Below are 22669 nucleotides of genomic sequence, written 5' to 3' on the forward strand. Positions count from 1 at the left end.
CTGCATATACCTTTTAGTTTTCATATATGATAGGTACCATTATCATTACTGCAACACGATCTCATTTGATATAGAGTTAGATGTTGGTGAAATGCTTCAGCCGTTTTGGCAAATATACTTCGCCTAAGTATTGATAGTACTCTGATCACTACTGAGTATGATCAAAAATTGATCTTCTATTAAAAGGAATTCATTTTGAAGTGGACTTATTTCCTGGTAAAAGGTAAATGTTATTACCAACTTGACTGTATTCTCTGTCTCGGTTTCATCACAAAACAAACAAATCATATATTTCTAAGGAATAACGATAAGTCAACAGTGTCTAAGAAAAAGAACCAAAGAGAACATCTTAGATTGGAAAAATAAATCCCGAACTTTAAAGGAATATCATAGTTCACATATGACATGATATATATATATAGTGGCGTATGTATGTATGTATGTATGTATGTATTGTTTTGTATAATTAATTTGTATTATGTGATTGGTTATTGTCCATAATTGAGGGTAGGGTTTGGGCCTACCTGACTTATGTCTCTTTTTCTGTAATCAACACATAGCTATTTTTTGTATATGATTGTAAATTATATTTTAAGACAATTATTAATTGTATGTAAATTTATTTACTTGGATTTGTGTTCAGATCATTGGATTTCCTCCTACATTCATCAAGTACTTAATATTTGCCATGTTCTTTGTTAAAGTTAAGGTAAAAGACCTGATCTTGTTGATAACTTAGAATACTCTGGAAATGAAATTTTGACCCTCGTTCTGGGCCTCTTGTTGTGTCTTATGTTTTTAATTTACTGTTGTGTACAATAGAATAACTAATTCCTATCAGAACATATATCTGGTGGAATCAGTCTTATAGGCGTGTTCAGATAATATTTGAGAGGATTTATTTCTTAAATTATTCATTGTCATTACAAAGTGCTCATATAATCTTTCAGACTAAGTCGCTAATTGGGAATTATTGTCAATTCATTTAGAGACATATAAGACTATATCAGTGTAATAAATAACGACTCTTAATATATCAACACTGTTCCAGGCCATTGGCACATTAAGCCATTTAAGTGTCCTGGAGCTCGAGCATTTTACATTTTATCTGGACATAATTGTAACCATTTAACTGTAAAGAAAAACTAAGTCTATGATTTGTCTAGTTATTTCGCCCCCAGTTTTCTTGAGATAGGGGTGGTCATGGGGGTGACCACGGGCCAGCTAAGCTTCCCTGCAAAAAATTGCTGTTGTATTTAATGTCGACCCACCCCTCGAATTGAATTTCACTCCTCGAATAAAACATTTTTAAACAATTTCAATTCTGATTATTAAGATTTAAATCCATCATTATCCTTACCAACCGTCCGGAAAATTATGGGCAAATCGATCTGAGGGGAGCCCAGATATGGTTAAATACATTTCCCCATTCTGACATCTAAATATAAAATACTAGACTGCAATCATATGTAGTCAACTTTAAAGGAAAATGGAAGAAAAAAAGATAAGAAACTTTTGAGAAGTTGAAAATAAAGTATTAAGTGTGATAGAGCAATGTTGGCTTGTAGTGACTATTTCAAATTGTGATAACTCAACAGAGAAAATACGTTATTTACCCTGTGGACCCGTAGTGTAAAAAATAATATATTATTTTGTTAAATAGGTACCTGCATGACAATATGCCGAAGTAGGCTTTTTGTTTCATTTTTAATAATATGCCGGTTACATTTGCAAACGAATGTATTCACCTTTCATATTGTAGGTAGCTTTTATCAGATAAAGTGTTATTATTTCTTTGCAGATCTTAAGAACCTTCAGACATCTCAGACCTGCACTGGTGCAAATGAAGGTTGGCATTAGACTATATTTGGTTGCAAGAGTTCAATTACCGTGTTTCCGATCTCCGATTTACGTTATTTTAATTTACCTACGCCTGTTCCCAGGTTCAAAGCTAAGTTTCTCTTCAGCATCAATTGATTTATATCTCAAGTCTGGAGGTATAATAATAATAATAATAATAATAATAATAATAATAATAATGATAATAATAATCAGTGTTTTGTCTAACCCCATATACGTATTCGAGTCTAACATGTTTGGAAAAATAGTGTTGGCGACAACCCGTCAATTCCCCCATACTTTAATTTATGAACGTCCACAAACTTACTCCTGGCAATTTGCAAATTGCTTTTGCTTCTTCTTGTTTGTTTGCTCTCAATAGATCGTTTTAAGATAACAATGACAAAGGTGATCATGAATAGACGATTGAGTTAGCATTATGGCTTGATATCGATTATATTTTAACTGGTTATTAGCCTTTGCTAGAAACAGCCATATACACCAACTATTATCCTGTTGAAACACTATGGCTGATTTACGAAAATGCAATTGATAGCAAGAGAAATTGATTCCCAGCTCTTTCAGCATAGGAACCAACACATCTGGAATTATCAGTTCTTTACAGTCATCAATACACTAATTAATTTAATTATCGGTACTATAGAGTCATCACTACACTAATTAATTCCTAGTACTCTAGAGTCATCACTACACTAATTAATTCCTAATACTTTAGAGTCATCACTAAAGTGAATAATTATCGGTGCTTCAAAGTCAACAATATATTAATTAACATCATTTGTATACATATTCGATGAAATCCAGGGCATTAAAGTAATCTTAGATGCAAGAAGACTATCTAATTTCTGTTAGATAATAACATGTATACATCATATAGCCACAATTTTTCCAATGTCATATCGACGGAACATTTTTAGCCTAGACCATGAAACACACTAGACTAGTCATTTAGGAGTCAATAAAAATCATTTTTTGGGAGGGGGAACTTAAAAAGAGATGTTTCTTACTTCAGACCTTTTCATACTGTCAAATGGTAAAGAAACCCAATTAGAAGATACATGAGGCTGCTCGGCAACCTAATCCTGCATTTGGCGAACAATTTAGAAGAATAATGGCAGACTGTGACAATCCCTTACATAAGACCATAAGATCAGGCAACAAATAATTGTTGACCATAATTTTTCTGTCAACATGACTCCTCTGAGGAATATTAAATATAAACCATATTAATAGCTTTGCTCAGGTTGTTTTAACCATTTTGGCCTTCCCTAATCTGTCCAATCAAATCAAGGATCAAGTTTCCAGCAAGTTATTCATGAATTAGGCATCGAACAGTTTAATTCCTCTGCGTCTTACCTTGAAAATCAAATGGCTATGGAAATATATCAACAAACTTTGAAGAACATGATTAGGTCATATTGATTTTATATAGAAAAGCGCTAAGACGAGGTTACTCGTTTGCTGATGTTTGCTGTAAAGGAATCAGTTCAAGAATCATTAGGTTTTAATCATTTTGAACATTGTTTTGAATATACCGTCAGTAGGTCAGTGAATTTATTGAAACAGAAACTTCTTTTAAACGAATAATTAATTTTCAGTCTGGTAATAAAAGATCTGACGCTCTCGACCATACCACAAAATTCTCTTCGGACCATTCACTATGGTCATTATACAGTTGACAAGAAAGTAAGTGACTCAAATGACATAAATAACACCCCTAGGAGGAGAAAGAGAAATAACTTTGCCAATAAAATGTTCAATGAATAAGTTGATAGAGATAGCCCTATTAATCATTCAGTCAATTTAGTTTTATCTGTCCCACATAGTGACGATTTAAATGATGGAATGCAACTGAACTGTATAGACTTTGAAACAGTGAAAGAGTCTGGACCAGAAATATTCACATTTACAGCCACAAGAAAAGATTGAACTACAACAGCTAATATTTTAATATGAGCACTTGTTTCCAGTGTTCCAAGGCGGAATCTCAATAAGCAATTTTTTTGGACTAAGTCCATGTTTCATTTAGCACATGTTTCAACATGGCTAGAGGATGTTGGGAGACATTAAACTGTTCTCCGAGTGCCAAAGGTGTCCGCTTGTTTAAAGGCCGGAAGAAATTCTAGTGAAATTCTTAGTTTGGATTGCAAACAAAGGCCTCTTAAGGAGTCTTTCTGGGTATGTGTAGAGTCCACACCCGAGGATCAGAGACAGGGAACACACGTGGAGTGTACGTGTAATGTCTCTTGTGACGTACGTAGTTGGGTGGAGGCGCAGTGCCGGAAGGAACACATGGAAGAGAGTATCGGAAGCATCGGAATAACGGATCTGGAGTTGCCAGGAGAGCACGTTGTCAAGGGTACCGGAAGTATCAAAAGAGAAAGAAGAGACGAAGAGATGAACAACAGAATGAACACCCAAGGCAAAAACTTTCATTTAAGACTTTAATTTCATATGCCGATAGTAACTGGCAACTGCGAATAGGTCATTATTTGTATTTGTTCGAAATAAATTGCGATTGAGAAATTTGTCGATGATATAGTTGAACATGTTTGATACATTTTATTAAATTATTATACCTTTCACCTGGAATTTTCTATACACCTAAACCAACGGCATTGCTGACGAGGGGGGGGGATAGAACTACATAACTATTAATTATCCACCTTCTTCGGTGTTAGAATTAGTACTGTAGGAAACAATAAACAAAAGTGGGGGCACGTGACAAAAAGATTTCGTTGCAAGAATTAGACCTGCAGCAATCAGGCCATTTCTTTTAAAGCATTGTGAAACCCCCAACAATTAAATAAAGAGATATTACAGATTGGCAATATCTCTACGAAATACATTATCTTTAATAAATTTCAGTATGGACGATTTTAGAGAGGCTATACAGTCATGGTCCACATGGTCTGTCATGCATGCACCAGATTATAAGTCAGCTAGGTCGTAAGTATTATTTTCGTTTATTGTGTGCTTATTTTATGGCAGATCGTAATATTTCTCAATTAAATAAATGGTGCTAAGTCCACCGATATGTATGTCAATTTCCAGTATTTACCTGCACAAAATAAAGACCTCTTTAATGAGCTTTTTGTAGCACATAAACTTTCAATATTTTACAAATTATTCCAATACCTTATTTCAAAAGCAAAAGAAGAACATATTCCAACAGGGACAAGGCAATATCCATTTAAAAAAGATGTTTCAGTGTCAGTTATTTATGTAAGACCTTACAATCAAATTGTTTTGCATCGAGTCATTTTATATTCCTAAACGATTTTGAGGACAGAACTATTATGTTTACTATATAACAGTGATAAGTGAAAGAATTGCCAATCTAAGTTTCAGTATATTATTTTAACTTGGGAGAGCATTTCCCTAACTATATCACCCATATAATGAATACAACCTAACGACCTACTGACCCATGATTCATTTTGGTCCCCATGAAAGGATTTCAGTTGCATCAAGGCTGCTTGCTTTGTTTCTAATTTTAATTTTGTTGAATATTTCATGGCTAGAAAACCATAGCCTCTGCTGCGAATCATCGTGCTTTTAGAGAATTCAGCACGTAATGTGTTCTCTGTACGAAGTACATCACAGTGATTCAAATATTCGAGTAGAAAAGAGTTTCTACAGACACTTTCACGCAGTGTGCACGTTTCCATCGTTCCAAGTCAATCCGCTATGAAAATTAACACAAAACCCTCCACTTGCATTTATGAACTTGTTGTAAGCCTTCCGATGTTACATCAGTTCTGAATCGTGATTATTTTATTCCAAGTTTCAATTTTTTTCAAGTTCTTTAACCTTGAAAAGGATAGAGGGAAACTTAGCACTCTACGGTGCACACAGAGCACACAGGAAGGCAAAGGCAATGGATAATGCGCATGACATAGATTTACGTAACAAATTGCTTACGAAGTACGTTGCCGTCATCGTAAATGTCATTCATAGCGATATTACAAAGAAGTTCCCGTCCTCTGTCTCGAAGTAGGGACAGTAATCTATCTCTGTAGCATCATTTATAACGAATTACGTGTATATCAATATCTGATATATTCCGTTTCAATTAATGCTACAGCGATGTATTTTTGACCATTGCATACCACTTTGATAGTAAGAAAGAAATACTCTACAGGCGTCATATACAAATTGAATAGCTGGTGGAAGTCTTGTGTCTGAGCACAGAAGCAACTGATTTATCATATTCTGCAGTTTTCAGCTTGATGGAAAATTTACGGGGCCAATTATGTACAACTGTGAGATTGAATGCCTAAAACAGACTCTAAATATTTACAAAGAAGGATCGGAAAAATAGATCTACTCCATTTACTCAAATGAAACCCGCAAGTGGAATATGTTTACTGTGCCAGTATTTGTTATATCATCTGAACCACTGGAGGTGTTCAAATATATTTTAGGCTGCTGCATTCTAGCAATACACCACTTTCCCTAGCCATGTGAGCCCTTTTGACTTTAGACTGAATATAATCACTTAGTACGACTGCTGTCACTGCCTGGCATGAGCAGCCCCATAACATTAGATATGTTCTGCGCAGAAATAAGTTATTAAGCAGAAAAGTGCAAGAAGAAACAAAACATTATTTATGCTGAAGACTATGCGTAGGGTCGTGCGGTGGAAAATAGCAAGATCGATGTACTATTCACATTCTTTTGTATCAATTAGTTTTGACCGATGCATTTTACTCAGTGGGTCCATTATGAGGCCAGTAAAAAGTCTGACACCTGTATTCACTGCTGCCTCGTATATCTAGACTTTGTCTCCTCGAATAATATTGTCATCCTACTGTAGTATTGTAGTTTTTCTGCTCTGTTATGCTACAACGCATGTGTCTGGATCATATCCACTCCAATAATAACGTCATACTGCTATAGTGTTGTAATATTCCTGGTTGTTATACATCAACACGTTTCTAGACATGATTTAGTATTCCAGTACTCTCTGACCAGGGTCCACAAGAGTCGGGGGGTGCAACCGGTGATGTATTCCCTTGGTCAGAGCCGGTAAGAGGGCCCGGGCCGAGCAACATATTTCAATTTCATAATAGAACACTTTTTTTAAAACCAGAACTTGGAGAAACTCGTGTGTTTATTACCCCAGTGCCCGTGATCACTATCTCCAGCCCTGTGTCTGACCTTAATCTATTTGACATAGCACGAGCGTTATCTCTTACACTTGACCAACTATGGTCGTGAAATACTAATAGTTAAGATTCATAATAAACTGAAAAGTTAATTATTGAATTGAAAACAAAAATAAAAAATAATTTGCATGTGTTTTTATGTAACTAAACAGCATTGTACCTCTGCTTTTGAACGTATTTACATACTTACATTTGTATTATATATATATATATATATATATATATATATATATATATATATATATATATATATATATATATATATATATATATATATATATATATATATATATATATAGAGAGAGAGAGAGAGAGAGAGAGAGAGAGAGAGAGAGAGAGAGAGGGAAAGATACATTAACTGATTGAATTATTTGTCTCAGCTGTTTGTTATTTGCACGGTATGTATATATGTGCACTGTTTGTTTGAATGTACGTATACTTGTATGTATGTGTTCACGTACGTATATACATTCATATATCTATGTAGATAGCAACTAGGCATTATGCAATCACGCATTGGGAAAGCATTCATTTTATTTGAGTATACTTAAATAAAGTTCTGTAATAAAATGCCTGGATTAATTATTTATTTCAGAAACATTTCATGACCTCCGTGCAACGCCGTCATATTGTAGTTGTTCCGGATCAAACAAGTTAGATTATTATTATGTGCGTAACGGTAAGCAAATTAATATTAATATTCGTTCATGAATTATGATTATTTATCTGGAACTTTCATACATATATTCGTCTATATTTCTATCTATACTATCTACCTGTTGTTTTTACAACATACGAGCAGCAGCCAAATTTGAAACATTTTATCGCTTTGTTGAAAACAGGTTGTTATTTGGGTAAGACTAATTCTTGTATCACAAAAATGTCTGATGTATTTATATAAGTAAAAAAACTCATGAATTCATGAAGATGAGTGCATCTGGTGTCGATGGTACGCTGTATGGTAATGAGTGTAGTGCTCCCGTCATATAGTTGAGTTGAAGCAAATGTTCTCGGTTCACTCAAGTTAATCCTTTATTTCACTACAGTTAAAGAATTTTAAATAATTTATGCTATTATTTTTCTCTTTATTTCAACAATTAATTTAATCGATTATGATGGAAGTGTGATCTTCAAAAAGGAGACAGAAGTATCTGTTTTATATTACTTCACCTTAGTTTACTTGATTGTTTCGAAAGTAGTATATAACAAACATACTGATCACACATTACATCAATTTCCAAATTATGTAATTCCATCACGCGTGCGGATAAGAAAACGAAACGAGCTCACTTTGTACTATTTTAGAAACTTTGTTTTCCTACTTATAGTGGTACGAAAATACTCCCAAAGGAATCAGTTTTGAATGAAAACAAAATCAAGGGGAACACAACGCGCACACCTTTCTAACTTATTGCTGTCTTTATTCTGTCTGATGTTAGCTTGTTTGTTTTTAACCAGTTCAGGCAAAGTTATCTACGAAAAAACCTCGTGTAACGTTAATTATTAAATCCTATCGAACACACATTTGTAATTTCTTTTTCTGTTCATATTTTGTATGCATTGTATAAATTACACGTTTAGTCGCTGTATCCTTTTCAAGTTTTTTTTAATTATTATAATAAGTATTGTTTTGGGGTCAAAAATTCCAAACTGAGTCCGTTAGTTAAGTGCAGCTTAACCGTTGCAGAATACAATTTTCCATCAAGTATGCTGTTCAAAGAAGGCAATTATGTGTATCCTTTTCAGAATTTAAACTAATTGTACATAAACCTTTAAGTTGCTGTAATGCAGTGAACGATTTATTCACTATGCAAAAGATGAAATAGAAATAAGGCATTGTTCATTATGTAACAGTTGTCAATTCAAATTCAGAAGTTTTGGAAAATGATGTTGAAACGTAACGAAATGGAAACCAGGAAAGAAACAGACCAATCAAAGAAGAACTATTTTTTAAAAATTTGGAAAGTGTGGACATTAAGAAAGCGCACGTGGCAGGGTTTCTAATGAACTTGGAAAGCAATTTAGACGAAATTATTGGAAAATCAAATTCAAAAGTGAGTGCAAAATTACTAATAGATGAAGAACCCGATCTATTATTTAAAGAAAAGGGTTTAATAATTGCTGATATAGCTATAGTGATAGTAATGACAATATCAACAGTTCCTGCTTCTATGCCAGATTCGATTTGAAAATCCTTTTATTATATTCAAAACCTCATAGACTGATTTATAATTATTAGTGCTGTATTCGTTTTTCAGGTTTCGAAATTCTATTTGTTTTATTTTGTTACATTTAAATAATCGTTATTGCTCTGCAAATCAACCTTTTGATGTTCCCTAAAATATATATATATATATATATATATATATATATATATATATATATATATATATATATATATATATATATATATATATATATATATATATATATAGATAGATAGATAGATAGATAGATAGATAGATATGGTGCATCAATCGTCTCAATTTCTTAGACATGGATTTGACAAATCTTTTATTTGAACGGAATAATGTGTTTGGCTGGATCGCAACTTTGTAACCATTCGTCATATCCTTTCCATTTTACCTTTCATTCTTATAGTTTTCAATATCATTTCAATATTATTAAACTTTATTTACATATCATATTGCTATAAGTATAGAGATACATTGTGATAGCTAAAGATCCCCTTGATATCCTATAGCTTTCTTGAATATATCCATGGCAACATTAGATTTCCATTTGCAAGCAATGATTGAAGATTTGGAATCCTGACTGTGTCACTAAATTTTAATTTGTGAGTTCTTAGATAAATTAATATATTTATTCATACTTCTAATATGTTCAAACAGGGTCATGAATTTTGATGCATCCATGAATTAACTTTACCAACACTCCTACCTATTTGTTTTTATTTTAATTAGAGTGTAATAATTTCACACTGTAGTCTTCAGTGTTCTGATGAACCTTTCCACTGTACAGGTGTGAATAAGCTGAACATTATTCACTATTGTTGTTTTCTGGCAATAGCTTTTCTGATGTAAGCCTCCTTCCTTCATCTAATTGCGGATTTCTGGAATTTTACTATAAGAACACTTTACTGAAAATGTCGTGCATGTCATCCCTTATTCGTTTTTAATATTTTAGCTCGTACCTATTTTGAGAAGACATATATCTCTGTCACAATGTACTTGTATTGATAGATGTATTTATCACAGATTTGAATGAGAACAATGTCTTACCTCTAACCATCCTCTAAACAAACATGCCGTCATGTAAGGAAGTATTTGTTTCACTCTCTTGGGTAATGTGTAGGTGTTTAGTTTAATATTCTTTCAAGCCAGCGTATCTTAGTTTATTTTTTTTTTCTCTTCGCTAAAATATTCCCACGGTTCCTTGATATTTGTTGTTTTTTTTTTCCTGGATCGTAGTAAAGAGTAGTTTATGCTCATATTTGCCAGCCACTTAAAATGGTTAATAACTGTCTTGGAATATGTTCAAATCAGACTGTCAACAGCTGTGTTAACCTTTATTAAAGCATTTCCAATGTTTCATTAATCCATTCTAACGTCTGTATGAGTTAAGGTATATGTCACGTGTTGATATTATAATGGTCATTTAAAAAATAGCTACTTCATAAAACGGGTTACTATATGTTGTGTTTCCTCGAACCTTTGTCTTTAATTCTACGTCTGTATGTGCTGACTCACTGTAGATTGACGTTTAAAAGTTTAAGAAATCCTACAGCTGTATTGGAAATGTAATCAAATAAAAAGATTATATTTCCTGACATCAAATACATATTTGAAATCTTATGCATACAGTAATGTAGTGATTAATTGAGTCAGTCGTTATGTTATCATTTTTAAATGTTATGCGTATCACTTTGTATTTTCTTGAAATCAAATCAACATCTTTATTCTTTGATAAATTGTTTCGAAAAACAAACGAATTCCAACCAACTATGTCAACTATTATTACTTGATGCTGAGAACGCTTCTTTGATGTTAAACTGTAACATGTTGATCCTCTCTATCTTTTGGATCTGTCACAATGCAGCTTTGTGCCATTATGTATGCTGATATAAATATGTCACGTGTTTAGGTTCGAATAAACAGTAACACAGGAAAGAGTGAGAACAACAAGCTTTGAAACAATATAATAATTTATTTACCTGGCAAAATTCTGTAAAAATGAAAAAATATGAACTTACGGTTTTAAGATTCAAATCCAAAAATAATCCAAGAATAATCCACGAATACAATTTTTGAAGTCCTAATAACAAAATGTTCTAATGACTTCAAGTTCGAGTCCCGAAGAAGAATCCAAGATGGAAGATGATGACGTATTCTGTAATCTATAGTGTTGTAGTCTACAGTTCCTTGTAGAAGCAAGAAATATCAGTCCGGTTTTGGGAATCTGAATTTTCCAGGAAAAAATAGAATTAATCTTTATGAATCAAATTAATTTGAAATAACTCCAATCCAAGTAATTTGAAATAACTCCAAACAGCACAACATACACTTCCAGTGTAAGATCCCAGCGAACACTAATTGTCTTTTGAAACAAACATGAGATCTAAAGATCTTTTTCCTATTCGGCGACAAGTCATTGTCGTTTATCACCCTGATTAGAATAAAGAGACTGAGTCGTTAAAAGAGGTTCACTGTGATCAATACCTTCAGATTGATCAAAAAATGAGTTAAAGTGACCTCGTCAAAAGCCTGACCAATACATGTGTCCTTATCAATATCATTCTCAAGAGCTTTCTGGTAACTGCACAAGCTGGGAATAAATCAGGGAATCCTTTTTCAATTGGATCGACTTTCTGATCCAAGCAAGTTTTATCAGTTACAAGTGGATTAACCCAAACCTTGTCTTCAGCTAGGTCGTTGTCTAGTAATAAATGAATACCTTCAACGGTAAAACAGAGACTGTGCCGACTGTTACGGGTCCTGAGACTAAGTTTGATGACAAATTTATACAATGGATAGGAACATTAACAAAATCCGCACTTCACTCCCTGAATAAGAACACTTTCATTAGAAGAACACTTCTCAGAAAAAGGCAAAGTAACGACAATAAAAGATTTTGAGAAGCTCCTGTATCCCTTATAATTTTAATAGGGATAGGATTGGCCGAATCACCCAAGAGTGATATAGAACCGTTCGATATGAATGTATTTGTTCTTTTTTGTAACTGCATTTGTCTTTCTTTCTGTCTTTCTTCATGATCTAATTACATTTGCATCTGTTTATCTTTCTCTCTTTATTGTCTCTCTCTCTCTCTTTCTCCTCTTTCTCAACTTGCAACTTTATTTGTTCTTTTTGTAATAACATTTGTTCTTTTGCTTTCTCCAATTACATTTGTTCTTTCTCTTTCTCCGATTGCATCCTGTATTTTAATTCTAATTCCTTTACTTCTATGTTAGAGTCTGATACAGATTTACTGATCGAAACCATAACACTTTTATCCAAAACATTCTTTTTACCAAATACTGAACCAAAATATTTCTTATTTCCTGTTTCGTTAAGGACGCCATTACCACAGAAATATCGTATTTTCTGGCAAGTTGAATCAATTCATCTTTTTTGAAAAGCTCCAATTGTTCCTGAGTAGGATTTGAAAGAATAATTTCCACTTTGGATGACATTTTAGTAAAAGCTTGCCGAGTTCGCTAAACATTTCAAAAAATTGGGAATTGAAATTTCAAAACACAAAGTTTTCTTAAATATTCTATCCAAAATTCAAAATTATCATTAGGACAAGCTCCCCAATTCTTATATTTATTTGCACTCTACTAAATATTCAGTCAATATATTAGAATGTTTTCTATTTGTTTCTTTCAAGCAAGAGTGGTTACTCTGGAACAAACTCGCTGTGTGCTAGGAATTTACAAGAGTGCCTGTCTAGGTCTCGTTGGTTCCTTGGAACATTTTCACACTACTGCTAGAGTTGGTAGCAAATGTTCTAAAATAGCACAAAATGTGCTCTTTTTCTTCTGCTACCACAACAAGAGATGGGAATATACAAGTTGGAAAAAGTACAGTTAACTCAGATTGTGACTTTCGAATATATTTTATATTCTTGGTTGCAATTTTTATTAGAGATTTTAGTATTCCTCGAATAATATACTCATAATAACTGACAAACAATGTAAACAAAATTTTCTCAAAGTTCCAGCCTACTTATTTTGTGCTCGAAAACTTTGTTTTCTTCAATCAATCATCTTACTACAAAGAAATGCCTAAATTAGTTTTCATCAGCAATGTAATGTAAATTTTGGAACGCTTCATAATTGTTTGTTATAACATATAGAAAAATTATCCCAATTTGTCAACCTTTAAAGCAAATCATTATTATTGCGTATAGTCAACTTTACATGCAATAAAGTAAATCAGCGTTATTATTAATGACGTATATTTAAAAATTGATGCAATAAAAACAAATAATTTAGAAATACAAATAACTCTGGGAGAAGTTATTTAGGTAATAATAATTAAAGCGGGATGATATGTTAATACCTAATATTTCTCAATTTCTAAGCCAAACTATGCAGTTAATTTGTGTGAAAATAAAATACATTCTCTTCATGAATTAGGGCCTGATGGTCGAATGTCAGCCAATGTTTGGATTGCTTTCCACGCGCTTGTTTCTATTACAGGTTTACTTCTTGTATTGTGTAAAGGAAAATGAACGTATAACTCATATTGCCCATCTACCTTCTACATGTTTCATTTTTGTTTGATCACCATTGGGTATTTAGTTTTCGTTTTCTTCCATAAAAATGAAATTTACCTACTCGCATTAACTAGAAAGAAAGTTCCTTTCAGCCTTTAAATGAAACTATTGTTGATGTCAAATTATGAAATGAAATTTTGTTTGGTTATAATTTTAACTTTTATAACGATGTGTCACAGATTTGATTTTGCTTATGTAATTTCTCTCTCATAATTTGTTAATTTCAATGTCTATCTCTTTGGTCTTTCATTAGCATCAAAATATGTTCTTTACCCCTTCCAGATCTCGCTGATAATATTCACCAATGTTGGTACGATCCCTATGAGCGTAAGTTAGTTTCGTTAATACATACAATGGTCCCGGCCAAGAATCGGGACTTCAACGCCGAAGTATTTCATACTTTTCATTTCTGATATTGAAGCATTAACTAAATATCTTGAATCAAACATCAAAGAGTTTCTCCGAGATAAAAACGTTTATCAACAAATCGCATCACTGGCTTTTTAAATATTGTTCATAAAAAGAGAAACTAATTGAAAAACGATCTTTAAATCTGAGTCTCATTGGCACTAAAATTGTGGTCAAAGAAATGAACCTTTCCTTTCAGAATACCTTTCATTTTTCAATCTCCAATCGATGAAAACGGAGGAAATTATTTTTAAACAAAAAAAAAGAAGTATGTATGTATGTATGTATGTATGTATGCATGTATACCACTTTAACATATATCTGTATGAATTTGTGTACGCACACGCGTAATATATATATATTAGATAGATATGTAGATTGATGCAAATGTTATTACACATAGATGAATCATCTGAAAATAGATGGAGAGATTGGTAATAGTTTTACTGTGAGTAACTGTTTGCATTTTGCTTAATTTCTTTCCTGTAGAACTGTTCAAGAGTTATTTCTACAGTAAACACCCCATTAATGAAACACAGCCACGATGTCAAAGCCATCACACTGGTAAGAAAAATAGCACTGACTAAAATATAATACAATATAATTTAATAAACATATAAACACATGTATGTATGTATGTATGTGTGTGTATACACATATATATATATATATATATATATATATATATATATATATATATATATATATATATATATATATATATATAGAGAGAGAGAGAGAGAGAGAGAGAGAGAGAGAAGATGAATCACTTAATTATATTAAAGAAACAATTATTGAACAAAACTGCTTAGGACAAAATCTAGAGTTATTTATGTACATTGCATTTTATTCTCCTCTTGTAAAAAATTCACGTATACATACATACACTTTTGACTACATTTTAGTTGTCTAAAGGTACATGTATATTCAGTAATAAATAAATATACATCTGCTTGTATTGTTTGTACAGGGATAAAACTTTCAAACTGTCTTTTTTAATTGTCGTATTATTTCAGTATGGAATTTACTTGCTGGTGTCAATTCAGATAATTGCAGACTGGACATTGTTCTACATATCGTAGGTAATCATTGTTAATATTTGGTTATGAAGTAACACTAAAATGCCTTTTTCTTGAAACTTCTTTGCCATAAGATAAATACGATAGTTGTATGACGCGCTAATTTCTCAGATTAAGATAGCCAGCAACTATAGTTGTGGAACATTTCTGTGCAAAATCAGAAATGTGTTTTACTGGTATCAAATTAGCTACACAATCTTCCAGAGTAATTTGAACTTAATAATGTAAGTATCAACAAGACAATCTTAACAGATATACAACATCAATTTTCGTTTTTGTTTAGTGTTTACCTGGTTATGCCCTTACACTTAAGTTCTTTGTGCATTCTGAGAAACCAAGAGTGTTAACGATGTTACCACTCTAGGTCTACAACTATCTCATAGAACGAAATGAAAAGAAAAAAATAAATAAATAAAATTCAGCAGCACTTCATTTTCCTAGAATATACAGTCAAAATTAAAAAGACGCTTACAGTACTGGGGATTAGGTTCAAAATAATATCAAATGTCATATCACAAGTACAACAGATTAGAATGTTCCAAATGAAATTCAATAGTCTTGTATGTCCTGATGCACCAGTGGTCTTGAATGTCTTGATAAACACATGATGCAATCCAGACTGACTTTGAATGAATTCACAATAATCGATAAAAAATCATGCCCCGGTTAGTAATTCCAATCAATGTTTAAAATAATTCTTCTAGAATTTTACCTTAACAGACCTATAAATCCCTGGGAAAAAAATGGAATCCACATATTGATCTCATGAAAGGAATGAATTATTTGTTTACCAGTGTCTCAATCTAAACAAATACACATTTGACATATGAATTGAATGCTCTGAATTCCAATGGAAAATCTCACGAACTCGTAAAAAAGGTTGTTGTTGTTCTTGTTGTTGCCTTAGGGTTTAACGCCATTTTTGAGCACAAAATATGCTATACATGGAGGCCAGTATTAATGGTGGAGGAAGAGGCCGGGAAATCCCCGGAAAGAACCACCGACCAACCAGAAGCTCCCGGCAAGCTTTCTCACATATCCACATTGGCCGAGCCCGAGATTCGAACCCACCCAGACAGAGGTGAGATGACAGTGATCCGTAACGGAGAGCGCTTTAGACCACTTGGCTACTTGGGGCCCCCGTAAATAAGGTAAGGCCTTGAACTTAAATCAAGTAAATATCTTGTTTTCTACTTACAAGAATGACAACAACGTCCAGCTTTCAGAAACTCCATCCACTACCCTCAGTCACGGACAAAACAATTAAGAACACATTATAGATATACATAACACCTTGTAAGTCAAATTCATCCTCAAACTGCACAGACTCAGATCTGCCATCCAATAATGCACTGGTAATGATGGATCTATGTAGGTTTTTTTAGACGTATTCAGTAGAATACATCATATCAACTATGATCTGCAGGCGTATTACTCCACGGCATATCAAAGTCTATGTTGTTGGCAGTTGGACTTAACTTATAACTGAGTAAATACGGTTTTGTTGATTACAAAACTTAAAGCTGAATTTTTTGTTTTTCTGCTCCTTATGCAATTTCAATTGAAATACCGTATTACATTTGGTAAAGATTGCTTGTATAAAAGTATATAAAAATAACGATGTCATTACTGTTTTTCTGTCTGGCATTTCGTTTGACTAATATCGTTATCGGAGTCTTATCTCATTAAAACATACATCTTTTTATTTAAGTATGATGTCTTTTAATTGACTAGTTGCTGCTTTCTCTTCCTCCCTCCCACCGCTGTCTCGTTCTATATTCAAACGGCTTATTTTTCCAAGCTATATTTCCTGTTTGCTGTCACTTTTGCTTGATAAATTATGTAATATATTTTAGATAAATTTAGCAGACTGCCGAATGACTGTTCCTGTCATACTATAAACACAGGTAATTAATAACATGGAGTTTTCTCCATTTTTCATGCGAATGCGAATGCATAGTTTATTTTTATTAAGAATGATATTATATATTCTGCTTTCTAGAATTATTAAAGTAAATATAAATATATCCATATGCAGATCTTTCAAATATGTGATTATAAATGTTCTAATTTGAAATGGGAGGAGAATTCAATCCTGGTTCTTCTCTCTGCCAAGTTGTGCTTTTGGTCAGCAAAAAGAGTATTTGAATTCTATTTTCCTTTACCTGTAATTTCAACAAAGCGTTTCGCTTTTATTGGTAGAAATGTAATTTTGATTGATAACTATCAAGCATTGACTTTTCACTTTGTTTCATCCACATGATACTCCTGTTCAGTGCATTTAGTTTTAATGTGTTTGCAACTTTTAGTTATCCAACGTTCTGCAATTTAAACGGTTGCTCTTAGTCATATCCAATGTTTTTTTTATTTTTTTTAAAAAGAAATATTCGTTATTTGTGTTATTTTTGCATACTGCTTCAATGGAAAGATCCCATGTTTATCGTTTAAAAGTTCTAGTTGTATATTTAGCACAGCTTTTATTCAACTGCGACAATATTCTGCAAGTTGTCGAGATCTAGACGATCTTCTTTGTCAGCCCTACATAATCAGTGGAATCAAGAAGGTGCTAAAGATAACCGCTTCAATCATTAACGTTTAAGCTTGTATTAAGAACTTCATTTATTATGAAAACTTGTTTACACACAGAAAAGTGAACTTCACAATTTATAACCAATACCCAAAATGTAGAAAATACATTTGTTGACCATGTTTGAATATTATAAATAGTCAAACTGTTCCCAATGTGACAAGGATCATTTTGATCAAAATCTACATCACCTAAAGGAATCTACTTTGCAGGAATAATGTAAAGCTAAAATGAAAGTAAAGCTAATTACCTACATGTCTATATAGTTTTATCATACACACATCGATTAATAGCATTTCATCACATTTGCTAATAACTAACTAAAGCTATATACAATATGAAAACATGAATTCGTTACGAAATTGATTTTAATTACATAATTAAGAACTAAATATGTTTATTAACTCAACAATGGAAACAAGTGCGTGCTTGAACTTTACAATCGTTACACAGTACTTTCCTGGAACACGTGTCTGTACGTAAATGACAGCTCGTCCCTAATTCTGTTTTGTTTAAATGTAACTTTATGTTGTTACCAAATCCAAATGTGTCATCTTCCGTAGGGATGTATAGTACTTAACTCACCATATATATTTTCTTTCAGAGGATACAATAAGAGGTTGAATGAACTTTTTATATAGAATTTATTCAATAAACAATAATGTATCATGTGATATTTGTTTTCGTTTTTAGGATCCGGTTTGCAACAAGGAACATTTACAGTTACAGCGAGTATTACACCTTCAGTCTCTCTCCCGTCGGACTATTGCTTACAATACCATTCATATAAGTGTACGTGATAATAAGTTTATATTTAGTTTGTACTTTCAGCGCATATTACGAATATACTTAAAGGAATATAAGAGTGTAAATATCAATGTTCGGAAACGAATCATATATGTGTATTACAGTTTACCGACTAGTTCCTGCTTTTTATCTTGCACATACTCTACAAAGGAAAATGAAGATCAGAAACAAATATTTCTAGAATGAAAACATTATTGCACTATACAACTTGTCATATTTAAATCATAAAATATTGGGAGTCCAAACGTGCTGACTTCTAATATTATCAGACGAAACAAAATAAATTATGGTAAAGTTGGTTTAGAATACCCATACGAGTATGACTATTATTATATGCTCATTGTTGTCTCCGTCAACTTTACAATGTCAGAATCAAGCAGTATATTACGATACTAAACACCTTGATATTGCATGCACGTGCACTACATGAGTGATGGTGTGTTATGAACGACTTTCTAAACAAGCCATGTACACTCATGTAGCAGGCGCTTTAGGTTTTGGTTGGGTAGATTTGGTTGTGAATTAACTAAACAAGCCGTTTCGTCTATCTGAAAGTATATGTGATAAAGGATGAAAAAGTTAACGATGTAGACAAGTTCACTGAGTCAGAAACGACACTTTCAAACAAGCACACGAATGAACGTGATATTCACAATGTCAGCAACAAACATGAGAGACGCAGTAATGAAGAAAACAAATCTGGTCATTGAAACGGTTAATTAGGAGAAATATTCACATCATTTCGCAAATAGAATGGTTCAGAGTATCAGCAAGATTCTCTAGGGTCTATAAAATATAGCACAGAATAGCTTAATGAGGCGAAGGGCTATCGCATATCTATCAAAGACGTATCATTTTACAAGTATGTCAAAATACTAAATTCGAGAAAAAATGCAACCGAAGGTTTTGTTAGGAAACTAAGAGCCTCAGAGCCAATAAGCCAATACGACGCAAAAATAAAATTTCCGCTGGCTAAATGGGGTGCTTTGCAAGTTTCCCCGTGAAACTATTTTGATATAATGTTAGGTTACTATAGAAGACACGCTTTATGGTTCAGGTCATAGATGGGATACCTCCAGCAGCGAGTAACAATTGATAGGGCATAAACATGTCTTCTATATCTGATAATAATAATAATGGTAATAATTATAATTATATTTTTGCATCATGAATTGCATAAAAATGTACATTGCTAGTTGGGTCTGCAAATCCGAATGACATGTCTTGCAAAACCTGATAACTCTGTAACTGCATTGGGATTCTGAGTACACTTCCAGCTGAAATCCAATCTCTTTACTGCAGTAAATTGACCCAAAACATCCAGTCCATCATAATCCAAACAGCTGAATTGAGCTGGATTAACATCCAAAGTAAATTCATCCATTCCAGACCAAATGGAAAAGTTGATGCAAAAGCATCCGTTCACAGCATGACTCTAAATTTAAATTTTAAGTAGACCAAGACGACAATTCTTATTGTAACTAATGTCGGGCGCGCGATGAAGTTCAAAGGTGGCTGGCTATATACGCATTAATATTGTTATTGTGTATTGATGAATCTAGGTTTGTGTATTAATTTTTTAATATAGCATATATTCAAATACTTTATTTCTTGTAGGGTATTTTTTTAAATTAAGCCTTATGTTGAATTGAAAAATGAGTATACAATAAAAAGATTAATGCTTTCGTATGGGAAAATATGAACTCGTTTTCTCGGATGAATAATTCACTCCCAAAGGTCATGTAGTAATAATCCGAAAACAACTTGTTTATATATTTCCATGAAACTGCAATAACCTGTAATTACATGTTCAGAGCAAATTCAAATAATGCTATATATCATTTGTGGTTCACACTTAAACGCTCTAATGCCTAAGATTCCGCAAAAATTTAAGCAGAAAATATTATGTTGATTTTCAATACATATCGTAGCACACTATCATAAGATCTAAACAAGGGCCCTTCTGTAACCTTTAGCACGGTTATTGTCCAAAATTGCTTCAAAGACTACATAACTTACGTGGACTGACAAAATAACGGTATTTATTTCTTTACTCATCTGGCGTTCCGAATCGTGATTTATAGTTGATATTGAATGTATTGTGCAAGTGCTCCAATGAAATACACTTTGATATCTTTACAGATCTTTATAATTTGGGTTTACATCCAGAGCTGTGCGTTAGTGTAAACAACAGTAAGTTATGAGTTAAATACATCTCTTCTTGTTCTAAAAGGTGAACATGGCTACGCAGACGGTGCATCTGTATAATGCGATCGTGTTCGTTTCTTCAATGAGATAAAATTATTTCAAACGAATGAATATCCTATTCTGAGATATAAATAACAATAATACCATGCCAACAAATACCAATAATATTTAGCATCGTTTCCACAATATAAATATTTAATTATACGTGTGGTCGGTTCTATGTACTGCAATAGACAGGAAAGCATTTTGCCAGACATCCTTTATTGTGGGTGACATTTGAAAGTTATTCTGATCGCTACTTTTTACCACAATATATATATATATATATATATATATATATATATATATATATATATATATATATATATATATCCTCATTCTCAGCAGTTATTTGAACTTACATTTATGACGTTTTCTAAGAGTTTGATTTGATTGCAGTGTGGAGTTACCTTGCAGTCATCCACAGGGAAAATGTACAATGTCTACAGAAAGTCCTGGACTACATGAGCTGTAAGACTCGTTCATAATATAGCATCAAACATTCAACAGTTATTAGAATTCATTATTTAGTCCACTATGAAACACACCATTATTCACGTTTATGGATGTGTACCTCAAAGTCCTGAAGTTAGATCCCAACATTGAATAGTGCAATACTTCGCTGTTGTCAAACTTAAGTCAGTGATTTTCTTAACAAATCTCTCGCCATAAACGAGTATTATGTTCATGAAACAAGGTCAATATTAATAGAAGTAATGTTACTTGTCATTTAAATAAATGAAAATTTTATGTCTCGATTAGCAAAGCCAAAGACATAATTAGTTTGCATTGATGTCAATCGAAGCATATATTGGCATTTATCCGGTAACAACTTTTACAAGTTTACGGCTTCTAAGTCCATTTTGTTAAAAATGGAAATGTTGCCAAATAGAAAATATATATATCTGATACTTTAAATTTATATGCGTATGTGTACATGTATTGTTTGTGTTTCGCATATATGCAACTCAAATATAGCACATTAATTAACAGAAAAGTCAGCTGTGCAGATGTTATGTTGCTATTGAAATGTTTCCAGACAGGACAAGAAAGACCAAAAACTACGTGATTCGTGTTCATTATCGCCATTCTTACTTAGTCTTACAAAGTAAAACGTATCATATTACATTTTTATTTTGGTGCTAAATATTACTGTCTAAATAATGGCCTTATGTAGCATGTTGCAAAGTCAACGGATAAGAGACCAAGAGGTAACATTTTCAGGAATATCTCAAACAATTAGCAGCCTATACCAACACACCTCCACCTATTTAAATATCATTGATAATACTTACTTTGCTCTTTTTATTCTGATGGAATCAAAATCTGACCGTAGCAAATTGATATATTTCTTGTTCCGTACAGCTGGTTGGAATGTAATAGAAGACGGGAATTGAGAAATCAGACTTGGTTGAAGAATGTTTTTTTAATGAAATGAATAAGTATATACCAATATTGAAGAACGGGTACTACTCTTAAGATATTAAAAAGCCATATAAGAAGTAACTTTAGATCCAACTTCTAACATTAACCCAGACATTTAACCTCTCGGCCGTCACTAATGACACACTGAAGAATCCAAGCATATATATATATATATATATATATATATATATATATATATATATATATATATATATATATATATATATATATATATATATATATATATATATATATATATATATATACTCAACAAACAGTACGAAATTAGTATCTAACTAGCCTGGGTGCATTCGACTCTTTAATGAGTCTTTTTCAAAGGCAAA

At 32.5% G+C, this 22669-nt stretch overlaps 1 protein-coding gene across 3 annotated transcripts in view; it reads left to right on the top strand.

The window, feature by feature from the left end:
* Window positions 1-22669, top strand: part of LOC149803364 (uncharacterized) — a 63414-nt gene that overhangs the window by 13627 nt on the left and 27118 nt on the right. For all 3 annotated transcript variants that reach the window (XM_089951379.1, XM_089951378.1, XM_089951380.1), the window contains exons 4-13: window positions 1802-1849; window positions 4729-4809; window positions 7627-7710; window positions 14055-14099; window positions 14670-14744; window positions 15197-15262; window positions 17116-17166; window positions 18540-18638; window positions 20796-20846; window positions 21300-21371. In XM_089951379.1, the coding sequence (XP_089807505.1) occupies window positions 1802-1849; window positions 4729-4809; window positions 7627-7710; window positions 14055-14099; window positions 14670-14744; window positions 15197-15262; window positions 17116-17166; window positions 18540-18638; window positions 20796-20846; window positions 21300-21371 (672 nt within the window). The remainder of the gene's footprint in view (window positions 1-1801; window positions 1850-4728; window positions 4810-7626; window positions 7711-14054; window positions 14100-14669; window positions 14745-15196; window positions 15263-17115; window positions 17167-18539; window positions 18639-20795; window positions 20847-21299; window positions 21372-22669) is intronic.

This window comes from Sinohyriopsis cumingii, chromosome 3 (assembly GCF_028554795.1).
Source record: "Sinohyriopsis cumingii isolate HCF-2022 chromosome 3, ASM2855479v2, whole genome shotgun sequence".
NCBI lineage: Eukaryota > Metazoa > Mollusca > Bivalvia > Unionida > Unionidae > Sinohyriopsis > Sinohyriopsis cumingii.